Source organism: Cupressus sempervirens, chromosome 2 (genome assembly GCF_028749045.1).
Source record: "Cupressus sempervirens isolate cs-2001-9-10 chromosome 2, ASM2874904v1, whole genome shotgun sequence".
NCBI classification, from domain to species: domain Eukaryota; kingdom Viridiplantae; phylum Streptophyta; class Pinopsida; order Cupressales; family Cupressaceae; genus Cupressus; species Cupressus sempervirens.
This window is the reverse complement of record NC_143119.1, coordinates 761,319,197-761,332,188: the sequence shown is the minus strand read 5'-3', so window position 1 is coordinate 761,332,188 and position 12,992 is coordinate 761,319,197. Positions and strand designations below refer to the sequence as shown.

General features: G+C 34.8%; 1 protein-coding gene across 1 annotated transcript in view; it reads left to right on the top strand.

Moving 5' to 3' along the window:
• Positions 1-11,501, top strand: part of GCR1 (G-protein-coupled receptor 1) — an 87,959-nt gene extending 76,458 nt beyond the window's left edge. Inside the window, exons 4-9 of the mRNA XM_089815429.1 lie at positions 5,520-5,614; positions 7,370-7,471; positions 8,431-8,487; positions 9,117-9,260; positions 10,105-10,175; positions 10,640-11,501. Of these exons, the coding sequence (XP_089671555.1) occupies positions 5,520-5,614; positions 7,370-7,471; positions 8,431-8,487; positions 9,117-9,260; positions 10,105-10,175; positions 10,640-10,745 (575 nt within the window). The 3' untranslated portion in view covers positions 10,746-11,501. The remainder of the gene's footprint in view (positions 1-5,519; positions 5,615-7,369; positions 7,472-8,430; positions 8,488-9,116; positions 9,261-10,104; positions 10,176-10,639) is intronic.
• Positions 11,502-12,992: the final 1,491 nt, after the last annotated feature.

Genomic DNA, 12,992 nt, shown 5'->3' with positions numbered 1-12,992 from the left:
AGGGTAAATATCTTTCACAAGATATTTTTGATTAGTGGATCATTTTGTGGGTACCATCCCCACCGGGGTTTTCCGTTGGCCAGGGTTTCCCTAGTTAACAAATAATGGTGTTATACGTTGCATTGTGTTATTGTTATATTTATTTTGAGCTTGGTCTTATATGCATGTTTAAAGATTGTTAAAGATATCCATAGTTGGTCAAAAGTTTGTGAAACATCGAGTCACCCCCCACCCCCCTCTCAGTATTTCCTATTTTAACAATTGGACTGCATCGTTTTAGACCTAGAATCTTGGAGTTTGCAAAGCTTGTCAAGCTAGGAAGCAACATTGCACTCCTTTTTCAGATGGCGAAACCTGCAGAGCTTCTAAGGTATTACAATTGGTCCATGTTGATGTTTGTGGACCAATGGCTACTATCTCAGTTACTGGGTCTAGTTATTTTTGTTTTCTGTTGATGATTTTAATTGTTAAATGTGGGTGTATTTCCTTCATCAAAAATCAGAGGCATTTGTTGTAGTTCAAAAGTTCAAATCATTATTACTCTTAGAATTAACAATGGGGCTGAGTTTTGTTTCTTTGCCTTCTCTCATTTTTGTGATCAACATGGCATAAAGCGCCAAGTAACAACACCATACACCCCTTAGCAAAATGGTCTTGTTGAGTGTCTAACAACATGATCACATAAGTAGGTTCCAAAGAAGTTTTGGGCTGAATCTGTCCACAGTATTGTCTCTCTTCAAAATCATTCTTTTACAATGATTGTCAAGAAGCAGACTCTGGAAGAGGCATAGTCAGGGCAGAAGCCCAAAATTAGTCATCCCACACTCAATTTTTTTGGCTCCACTGCATTTGTATGGATCCTTGATGCTAAACACACCAAGATAGATGCCAAGAGCCAAGAAGTCCTGCTAATTGGCTACAGTGATAATCACAAAACCTATTGCCTAGTTGACATCGAGACTATCATCTCTTCTTCATCATACTAATCGTCTCTTCTTCATCAATTTCTCTTTTTATTCTCTTGCTTGCATTTTGATGATGAATTAAATAGTGTGATTTGAAACATTGATGTTAAAAATTGGCATACAATCAAATCTAAAACTCTTTAGCATTATTCTTATGGATTGTGCAAATTGGATAGCTTTAATTTAATCTTTTCTTCAATAGTGATGTGGTCTTTGATGAGGAATGCAGACCATTTCAGCTCTCTCCTCTAGTTATGAATATAGAGGATCAATCTCTTTAAGCTCGAGACTTGGATATACATCTCCCATTAGGTCCACTTGAGGAGAGGGCTTCAGGTGAGAAGGCTCCAGTTATTCTTGTTCCTAAGGTCCACTTGACAAGAGGGCTTCAGGTGAGAAGGCTCCAGTTATTCTTGTTCCTACCTTTCCTCCAGTAGGCTCACCTATACATGCAACCACACCACTTGGTTTTTCTCAAGATTCATCCGATATTTGGTTTGATGATGATGATTTGCTTGCACCTCCAGTTTTAGATGTAAGCACTTCTACTCTTCGGCTTAAGAGGTGGGCTATGATGATTGGTGATCTTCATGATGATGAGTTGATCGAGGGTAGAACTGCTTGGTTGAAGAGCAAACCTTATGACTTGGTAAATTTTGCCCTCGTGGCCGACAATCACAGTGTATATGAACCTCAAGCGTGTACATAGGCAAAAGGAATACATGATTAGGAAGAAGCTATGTAGAATGAGCATCATAGCTTGATGAAAAATAACACTTGGGTTTTGTCAGATCTTCCTTAAAGAAAGAATCACAATGGTTGCAAATGGGTCTACAATGTCAAAAGGCTCATCCAAAGACGAGCACCATCAGATTAGTTCTTGTCATGACAGCTCGGTGTGATTGGAAGGTCCATCAAATGGACATCAAGGCTGTGTTCTTGAATGGTGAGTTACAGGAAGAAGTATACATGACGCTACCTCCTGGATTCAATGTTGCTGGTAAAGAACACCAGGTACTCAAACTGGTGAAAGCACTCTATGGCCTCAAACAAGCTATTGGGCATAGTACATGAAAAGTGATAATTACCTCATTGATTAGGGTTTCCCGAGAAGTCCTAACTCAAATTTGAATGTCAAGACTACTGGCAGAGATATCATCATTCTAGCTATATATATGTTGATTATTTGATTATCACTAGCAGTTCTGAATCATTGATTTGGGGAATCAAAAAAAATCTGTATCAGTCTTTTACCATGACCTACCTTGGACTTCTTCATTACTGTCTAGGTGTTGGTGTTTGGCAATAGTCAAATGGGATCTTCATCTCTCAATCTAAGTTTGCATAAGCTTTGCTGGACAAATTCAAAATGCAAGATTGTAAACCTGCATTTAAACCTATAGAGTTTGATATCAAGTTATCATCCAAATCTGGTTCTCTTGCTGAGAATGAATCCACGTTCATATTACTAGTGGTTAGTATGATATATCTCACCCCCACTAGACTTGATCTCAGCTTTGCAGAGAGTTATATATCTTACTTCATGACAACTCCCACTTCAGATCATTGGGCTGCAATGAAGCGTGTCCTATGCTATGTCAAGTGAGCTCCTGATATTGATCTCCTCTATGGATGAACCAAAGATGCTCAACTTATCAGTTACATAGAATTGGATTGGGGAGGCTCAGTTAATGACAAAAAGTCTACTTTTGGGTATGTCTTTAGTTTGGGGGCGTGGTTTTAGTTAGACTCGTAAGAAGCAGCAAATTTTATCTCTTTCCTTAATAGAAGTTGAATATGGAGAAAGAGTCAAAGCAGGTTGTAAGGTTTGGCTTTGTAGGATGCATTTCGACATCCATATGCTTCAGGTAGGCCCTTCACCTGTCTTTTGCAACAATCAAGGGGTCCTCAAACTTGCCAAAAATCTAGTAAGGAAGGTGTGTTCCGATCGAAGGGCTTTGGTCTGTGATGCTTAAGCACATCATTTTAAGAGGTTCCCATTCTTATTAGATTTCAGAAGAATCGGAATCAGATTTGGACAAACCTACAAAATTATTTATGCATGCTCTTGAGCATCATTGAAGCTAACATCAGCTAAGGCAAGTGTGTCATCTTGGTGAGACTCAATGCTGAATTTCTGATGGTTTTAGCAAGCACAACTAGGCTTTCAATGATATTTTCTGAGACATAATTCATTCGCATGAGGTCTTAAATGCAATTTTGACAGTTCTCTTCAAGGAGGTCAAAATATTAAAAATCGCATGCCTCCATTAATCATGATATCTTCAGTTTTCCCTTATTTTTCTAACATTTAAAACAGAAGAAATTTAAAAAACTCAAAGATACTCTTTTGATCTAGAAATGCACAAACTTCTTTTTCCGAAGTCAATTTTTCAAAATTCGAATGCATGTGATGTAAGAACATTTTGCAGGAACTTTGCCCTCAAAACCCCATTTTGGAAAAATGCAAAACATTATAAAAATCTATAAACTAATATTCTAAATATTTTATAGAATGATGCCATATTACCATCTAAACCGGGCATGGCTAAAGGGAAGGATTTCATTTTAATTACAAATTTAATAAGAAAATTACCACTTTTTTCAAGATCACACAGTGGAGTAATTCTTCCTTTGCAGAAAATACATATCTATGCAACTCTTATCCACCGGCAAGCATTATCACTCCAACATGCAATCCAAATCCAACTTTAAGCCATTTCATCCATTTGCCTCAAAATCATTTTTTTCTGAGAGGAGCAAAGAATGGGATTTTGAAGAAGTTGATGCTGAAGTGAGCGAGTGAATAAGAAGTTTTTAATTTATGTCTTTTCCCTTTTACATTTCTTTTCTATTTTTCTATTTGTTATATTTGTTATTATTTATTTTGGCTAACAGTACATTTAATTAATATTTAAATAAATGTAATTTGATTTAATAAAACTATATAGTTGAAAATAATTTAAATAACTTTGCAACAAGCAATTATTTTACTACGATCAATTTTATATTTTTTCAAAGTAATTAAATTCATTTAATTTTCTTCTAAATGAAACAATATAATCTAACAAACCTTTTTTCTAGTCAGGCATAGATATTATCTTTTCTGACACATTAATATTAAAAGAAATGCAGCACAGATGACCCACATACACCTATGGGTTTTCAAAACATATAGATTTGGATCGTTATTGGTTTAGATTTGGGTTAACACAAAGGTTAACAGGGGCTAATTAGAGTGAGATGGCTAAACAAAACCCATGTCAACTTCTCCACATCCCAACCATTGGTTTTTTACCTGTAAATCTCATGCACACTCAAGTCAAACCTCAGGCATACCTGCTCCACATAATAACAGCTAAAGCAACATAGTCTAATGATAATCCTTGTGGTCTAAATCATAACATGATATTAGTTCATCTCATCTACCCTAAAACATCTATGACTAACATGATCTAGGAATAATATGAACAATCAACAATAAAATATAATGTTGAAACAGTCAAATAATCTAAATACATGGGCACAACATATGCACCCCATAATGCATAGTTGAGAAACCAATGTCAAAACGTAACTCATTGGAAACACCTCGATAGTCATTACTCATAACAAGTATCTTCGCAAAATCATTCAAAAATACAACATAAGTACACCTCAAAGGCATGCCACACCTCACCAGAAGATTCCATGCAATGGATTACAGCATATGAATCATCATTAAATTGTGCACTGATAATACAACCTCTATCATATGAGTCAGAAAGTACAAAAGGCAAACACAAGTATGAGCATTACAGAGACATCTGATTTGAGGTGGAATCTGGTTACAGTCAGTTGGCAATTACCATCTCTAATCATTAATACTCTCTAAGTTTAGTAGAACACATTTCTGACCACTGAAAAGGTTATCGTTGAATGACGTTAGTCCTCCACCTATTACAAACCTCATAGAAAAATTTGATGCAATGGTTTATAATTTATAACATATCAATCATCAACCAAATAATACATGCAATACAACCTTTATCATATGATTCCGAAAGCATACAAGGCAAACACAAGAGTGAGTGTTGCAGATACAATCTGATTTGAGGTGGGATCTGGTCACAGGCAGCTGGCAATGAGGACCGTCTCTAATTAGTAATCATTAATATTTTCTAATTTTAGTAAAGCACATTTCTGACCACTTTCAAAACTATTGAGAATGACCCTAGTTCCCCACCCATGACCTAATACAATTATCAGATTGCCTGCATCAAGAATGTCTCATGAATATTCCTTGCAATTGTATTTAGATCTGCTTGTGACTGTTAGGACTTGCTAGCTTTGTTACATATCTCTGTCACTGAACTAACATTCAATCTAAAATCCTTTTGTGTATTGTAGTAATACAGATCAGATCTTGACCTGCAGGCTGTCTGCCTAGATCCTATTCCTAGCCAGGATTATAGTTTCATTATTTTTATAGGAACCAATTAGTTATCATCTTATGTTTACTGCTTATTGACTGTATATATTTTTAATATTTTTCCCTTCTCTGCAACATATCAGGAACTTCCCTTGTTATGATCATCATACCTTCTATTGGAGATGGTTATGGACAAACAGGTGTTTGGTGCTGGATTCAAACAACACGGGCTGGAAAGGTAATTTCTTATTAACTTCTTGTATGCTTCAATGGGAAATCGACTTCCTTCTATGGAATTTACCAAGTTTACACTTTACTTGACTCCATTGTATAATAAAAAATACTTAACAAGAACTTGTTAGTGTGATTGAGCATACAATTTATTGAGTAAACTTTTGATTCAAGTGTGGACTGCTAAATAAAGATAAAAGTAAGGACACACATAGCTGCTTTCTAATGGTTACTTTAGAAACTAAGACTAAAGAATTGTATTGGCTAAAGCCTAGTGTACAGAAGGTAATTGGAATGCAAGTGAAGTTCTAGAAAGATCACACATGAAAAGGTTGAGTTTAAAAACTTGGTAAGTTTTTGCACCAATCCTCTGTGTCCATTCACTCTTATCTGTACCTGGCACCTGTAGGGAGTTTCTAATTTGAATAAGATTTAATTGGTATTTTTGAACTATTTGATTTATGTTAATTTTTGTAGATCGATAAGTATATTTTGCTTATGTTATTGATTTATTATATCCACATTTCTATATTTGACTTCTACAGTTTTTGTTTTTTCACTGTTGCATTTTTGTAGTATTGTCAGACCCATACATGCCGATTGAGAGCACCAATCTGGTGTGTGTAATCACACCATTGATAATTTTGGATAAGTACCAAATGTAACATTTGCAAGGTGAAAGTTAGGAAGCTTGATGTTGCTGTCAGAGAATTCTCCACCATTCCATGGTCTGATTATATCAGAGGTTGAGCCCATCATTTATTGGTCAGGGATAATGAGTTTGTAGATCTAATTGTGTATGGCTACAACTTAACTGGAACCTAATGAAGAACTGAAATTTCCAGTGATTAGAGCTATCAGTATCTGCTATTTGCATATTCTTGTGATATCCTATGGTCGCCTCTTGCATTGAAGTATAAACAGACCAGACATGAAGGCAGGTCATAAGTTTTGAAATTCTAACCTTACCAAAGCAGGATGTAAATGCCTGCAACACAATTCTTATTCTTCCCCTTTAAGTTATATATAAAGTATTACAAAGTATTACAGCACATTGGACTGTTTAGTATGGTAAACACGAAAATTCTGTTAAATCTATGGAACTACTATCCCTGCAACTGCAGCCACGGGATACTATATTGTATTTATGGGTCTTTCTTATAAAGAGCATGCTCTTTTTGATGTTATTTTTCTTTTATTTATTGGCAAAAAATTTCTCCATTAAAATATTGTTTCATTCCTCTTCGTGCTTGTTTTGTGACTCCTACATCAGTGACTGGTAGCATATAGTTTTGTTTAAGAACTTAACTATATGTAGTCATCACACTTAATTCTATAAGGCATGTTGCTCATTTGATTTGTTTTCTATCTCCTTTAGCATTGTAGCATATTAAATATGTTGTCGATCAAATTGTAAGAGCAAGATTTGAGCAATTTAACTTTTCTATGTTGTTAGTAGAGGCATCCTACAGATAGAAACTAAATCTATAATGCATATGCCAAACAGCTGTGTTCTTAACTTCATTACTTAGTTTCCATATATTTAATTAATCTGTTGTATATTATTAACATTGTTTTCTGAGCATTTATATTAAAAGTTGAAATAATGGCCCGTTACATGGATGAACTATAAGTTTGGTGCTTCTGTTTAGGTATATACTTATTGGCTCATGAGCCTGTGTGTTTAAGCCTGTTGATGTATATGTAACAAACATGGACATAAGTTCCTAACAAACAGCATTTTATTAAAAAAATTGTGCAGGTTCTCCAATTTATCACCTTCTATTCTCCACTATGGGGAGCCATTCTCTTCAACAGTTTCACATATTTCCAAGTCATTCGTATGCTCAACAATGCTACTAGGGTACGTATATGGATTTTTTGTTTGTAGTCTGTCGCACTTTAATAGAACAGTTATCAACATCCATTCCAAAAACAACAAAAACTAGGTCATTTTAGAATCAGGTGTTGTAGAGATCAGAACCTACCTTTGTTTTAAAATAATCCTGCTAATTTGTCTGTCATATTTTAATATCTTAAGCAGGCTTAAAAACTGATTTTTCCTTAGGATATAGTGTTTGGATAGAAACCCAACTGCTGCATTTTCACAAGTGCAATGTTAAAGCCATTAGGATACTTTCTTTTGAAATTTCAAAACATTATAATTATTCTTGTAGAAAATATTGTTTTAACGTGTTTGCATATAATTGGATGGATAGTCTGCATTTTTTCCTATACAAATCCTGATTACTTTACTACTCAACTTTTTAATAATGTGTTGGCAGTTCTACTCTAGATGTTACCCAAGTTTGGTGAGGTTTCGTTTTTTTCTGATATTTGTATACAGTTCATTCTATCTTCTGGGCAGCAGAAGCAAAGTAGTTTATCATCTATCCACATTGTTGGTAATATCGGTGTCAACTCTGTTTCACAGAAGCTTTTCTACTGTCTTTTTATTTTAAAGTAGTTGATATCTCTAATTCAAAATTTTCTAGTAAAGACTGTTGTAATGAGTGCCTTACAGGTTCTCTTATTTTTTTGTTTTATAGCGAGCCCTTAGATTTTGGAGTCACAGTGGTACATAACAAGTGATATGCTACAAGTGTGTACAGCAGGGAAGTCAAACAAAGGAGAAAATGCTATTTCAAACCTGCAGAATTGTGACAACTATTACTAACATTCCTTAGAGTGTTTTGGTCTGATACAAATGTCTTATGCAAATCCAAGAAGCCATTAACTCATCTTGCTACATCTCAAATTCTAACCTCTCAGCTTAATGCAGCTTCTCATGCCCATTAACGTTGTCTTTTTATTTTCTGGCAGATGGCAGCAGGCATGTCAGATCGACAATTACAAGTTGATGCAAAGGCTGATATGAAGGTGGGTACAAGATACGAGATTACTTTGCATGTTTAGATTTGCATAATACATATTGTTTCTTCATCTTGATTATTTTGAAGGCCAATCTGCCTGCATGTTAGAAATATAGCCTGCAAACAATAAAAGTACAGCTGATTAGATTCTAGAATATTCATTTCCTTGCTCTCTGTTTATTTATAACTTATTTTCCTGCAGTTGCAAGCTTTTTCAATAAGTACCCTGAAATGGTTTGTGACAGATTACAATGTCTTATATAACACAGACACAAAATGCTTGTTTGATTCAAAATCTGTTCAAAATCTGTCGGTCTACACTTATAGCTTAGTTGAGTTGTATCCCATAGAGTTATCTCTATCTGAAGGAATTGCAGTGTGTTAAATTTCGCGTACATATTTTAAAACCAATGATATCAGATTTCCATGATCCATAGAAATTATTGTAATTCTTTCTGGGTAGTGTGATCCAAAGCGTTGATGGAAAAAAATCTTTGATACAATCTACATTGAAAAGAATTACAATAATATCTTAAAACCATTTAGCATAGCAGTGCAAATATCAGTTGGCTGCATGATGGATTATCTAATTTAATTTCAAAAGCATTTAAATTTAGTGCATTGTTGTTTCTCCAGGCAGTGAACCGATGGGGCTACTACCCTCTGATATTGATAGGCTGTTGGACATTTTCCACTCTGAATCGTATGCATGATTTTATTGAACCAAACAAAAAGATTTTTTGGCTTTCTTTTCTGGATGTTGGAACAGCAGCCTTGATGGTAAGTTCTAGCCCATGCAATGGAATGGTTCTGTAGTTTTTCAGAAATTTTTTGGAACAAATTCCACCTTTTATTTTACTCCTAATAATTTATGGGGCATTGATAAGAACATTCACACATAAATGCCTAGTTTTCAAACTGATTTTCTGATATTGTTTCATTTTTATTTATTAATCTAAGTGGATTAATTTATTATTTTAATTCCCATTTTGTTAATTTCTGGGGAAGTTTACAACTTATTCCTTGTTTAGGAGAGTTTGACAATTTGTTGAGGAAGTTTTCCTCCTTAAAACTATAAAGTCTTATTATATTATTACTAAAAGATAGGTAGAGTTTGATTTTGATTTTGTTCGTTGTCTGTATGAACTAGACTCTCGTGAGTGGAATTTCTCACTTCATTGAATTTTTTTACATCAAATTCCTTCTCTTATACATGACCCCTTTGCATAATGCAACCTTATAGGGAAATGCTTTGTATTCATTAAGTAGCATAGGCCTTGCATCACTAGAGCATGAATATGCTAGTAGCCTAGCAATCACGAAATATGCACCAGATAAATACCATTTCAGCAATCTCTTGTTTTCTTAATTTTTATTTATCTCATCTCTGTGCTAGTCGATGGATTTTGACACTATTACATAACCTAGATGGTGTTTTGTTCTGAGTTTATGAGCTTGACATCCTAAATATTATATGATTTTTCTTCTTTTAAATTTATTAGAACTATTTTCTGGTTTAGATACTACTTATTTGATACCAATATATATAATCATTAGCAACTTTTATCATGATTTCTTGCTTTGTCATTTGAATTGATTTCTCAGGGCTTGTTTGATTTCTCAGGGCTTGTTTAATTCCTTGGCATATGGACTAAATTCTTCAGTGCGCCGCACGATTCAGGAAAAAACCAATCGGTGAGCTGCCCAACTTCATAACTCTTCATTGTTTCTTTCTATATGCTAATAGAGCCGGCAGTTTTTTCTTGCAACTTTTATTGCCACATATTGCTGTATTATGTGCAGTTTTCTTTAAAGACAATCCTCATTATCTAAGACTTATTTTCTGTATCGCCTATGTGGGGCCTTTGTTTGTGCACTGTGTTCTCTTCAGAATATCACTTTCACAGAAACTGATACAGTTCTACCTTTAGTATCAATGTCTACAAGGGAGATATACACTAAGAAACATGCTTAGATAGCCTTGCTGCCTGAAAATGCTTTGAAGCCCATTCAATCCTACAAGTATCAAAAGTTAATAACAAATATCTCTATTTTTGCAGTCCACTGACAACTATAAGAGAGTATTCCAGTATTACATCTACTTCAAATTTATATGTAATTAACTTCTTTTCTTTCTTGATTTTGTACTTTTGATGCAGGTGGTGGCCAGAAAGGTTTAGAAAGTGGCTACCTAGTTGTATCATGATGAGGGAGCAAGCACGGGAAAGTGAACTGATCCCCCTCAAAGTTTCAGTCCAACAATGATTTCATCTACTGGGATGCGTAACCTTCATATTGTTAGGCTCTTTTCAGCCAACCTTGGACTTATACTCGAATTTCTTAAGGTTCTTCTACAGCAACAAATTCAGATGTTCTCGCGTCACTTTCATATGTATAATTAAATTCAACACCATTCAGGACCCACAGATGACCAAAATCTTAGCAAGGTTGCTCTCCATTTTCTGCATCCCTCCAAAATTTGTGATTAATTGCCCCTTTTGGGATGTTGAATAGAATTGCCTTGTTAGTAATGCTATAGCCAGTCTCTAGCACCAACAATACAAATTGTTGTGTACTTCAACGAGGTACCAGCCAGATAACGTATGTTTGCAGCGTTTCAGGAAGACCATACACCAGAATATCGAAGGGAGGATTTCTACCAAGTGTGCAAGCAGTAATAACTAAAACTCATGGAGAGCTGGACAAGGGACTGGAATTCAGCAGAATTTATTAATTTGATGTAAAACTTAGGATTGAAATCTCCATTAAAGAAATTAAGCATATGTATGCAATCTGAGACGTGTTATCACTCTCATTGCCATGCTAGATTGCTAACAAAAGCTTTAGTTTTCAGCAATTGCTTCTTGCTATCCTACATTTTTGTATTTTTTGGAACTGTGTAATAAATATACATTTATTTTGTGTAACTCATTACCATTGAGTACACATTTCTGTATTGTAAATTTACTCTAAATGAGACTCCTTTTAAATTGGAAATTAAATTGGTTTATTTCAGAAAAATGGTGACCAGAATGGTATCACGGCTCAATCATACTACACACAAGGGCAAAAGTAGGCAATTAGCTTGTTAACTACAAATTTACTATTCAGAATGTCTTGAGATTATAAATAGAAACATTAATCTCCATTTCTAGGCATGAAAACATCACTATTATATATAAAATTTTGAAGATCACTTCCAAGATTCAGCAGCTACAGAAAAAGTGACGACCTGCAGAGCATCACTGTGAAGTCACTTTCCCCAAACGCTTCTCTTCATTCCTTTCTCCACCCACAGTTGTGGTGGGACTGGGGAATATGTTGACTGTAATGCAAGGAAATTTTCTACTGTTTGGACTAACATTCACTAGAGCAAGGGCATGCGTGTCATATTTGTATATGACATATTTAACAGCATTTCCTATATTATCTGGATGGTATCCATTATTTTTTGCTAGTCAAAGTACAATTTTATGGTTTCTCCTTTCTAGCATCACTTGAAAAGTTTGTTTTGTTGTAGCCAACATATTTTGTTGGCATTAGGCAGTAATGTAAATTCTGTTCAGCTAATGACATTTTTAAAGTCAACAACCATAAATTTTCATTTAGAAAAGCAAGTTTATGTAGAGGAAGAATGTTGGTTTGGTCCTCCCTATAGAAAACATATGTCACCGCCCATATGAAAGCATCAGCTTAGTTTGTATTCACCGTGTTTGTTTTTATTTCTATTATCATTTACATTGCTAAACTTTAACGCTGTAGAATTGATAGCAAACATTTTGGCATTGTTGCCTTTCCAAATTTGGTTTAACAAATTAGGTTAAAGGAAACATCAATTTATATACCTATTGCCAAAGACATTAGAAAGATGATAAAATAAATGGGTTGGCTGATTGACAAAGCAGTGAATTCAAACCAATGTGTAGATGATCTCACAAGAGACTTCACGTATTTGGGGCACCTCTTAAAATGATCATGCATTGTTGCAAAATTTGAAAGGAATCAAGTGCTAGAAGGCACAATTTAGAACAATTTGGAGGTACTGAAGACATTGACACATTACTTAGTCGATTGCCCAAGATTGTCGTACCAAAGTTGATTGCAAAGAACAAGAAAAAAATCCAACACCCCAAGAACGGGGGTTGTCATGAAGCAGAAAAATATTCCGAACAAAGACATGAAAAAGAGAAACTAGTGAGAGAGTGGACTAAGCAATCCAACATTTTATTTGATTACTTAAGCAACAAGAAAGAAGACGGGTTGCCAAAAACAACCTGATATAAGAAGTCGAGGCTTAAGTATAAGATGTTAATAGAAGTTAAATGTGAATAATAGTTGGAGCCGAAAATAAGGGTTTGTTCAATTGGTATTAGAACATCATACACTTAAAAGTGTTGAGACGGAGATCATGTGACAACAACTTCTTCAAAGGAAATAAGTGCCAATCTTGTAGATCAAGTGAGGTTGGAAAGTTTGATAGGCTCTATGAGCTTCATGCAAAACTCAACAAAG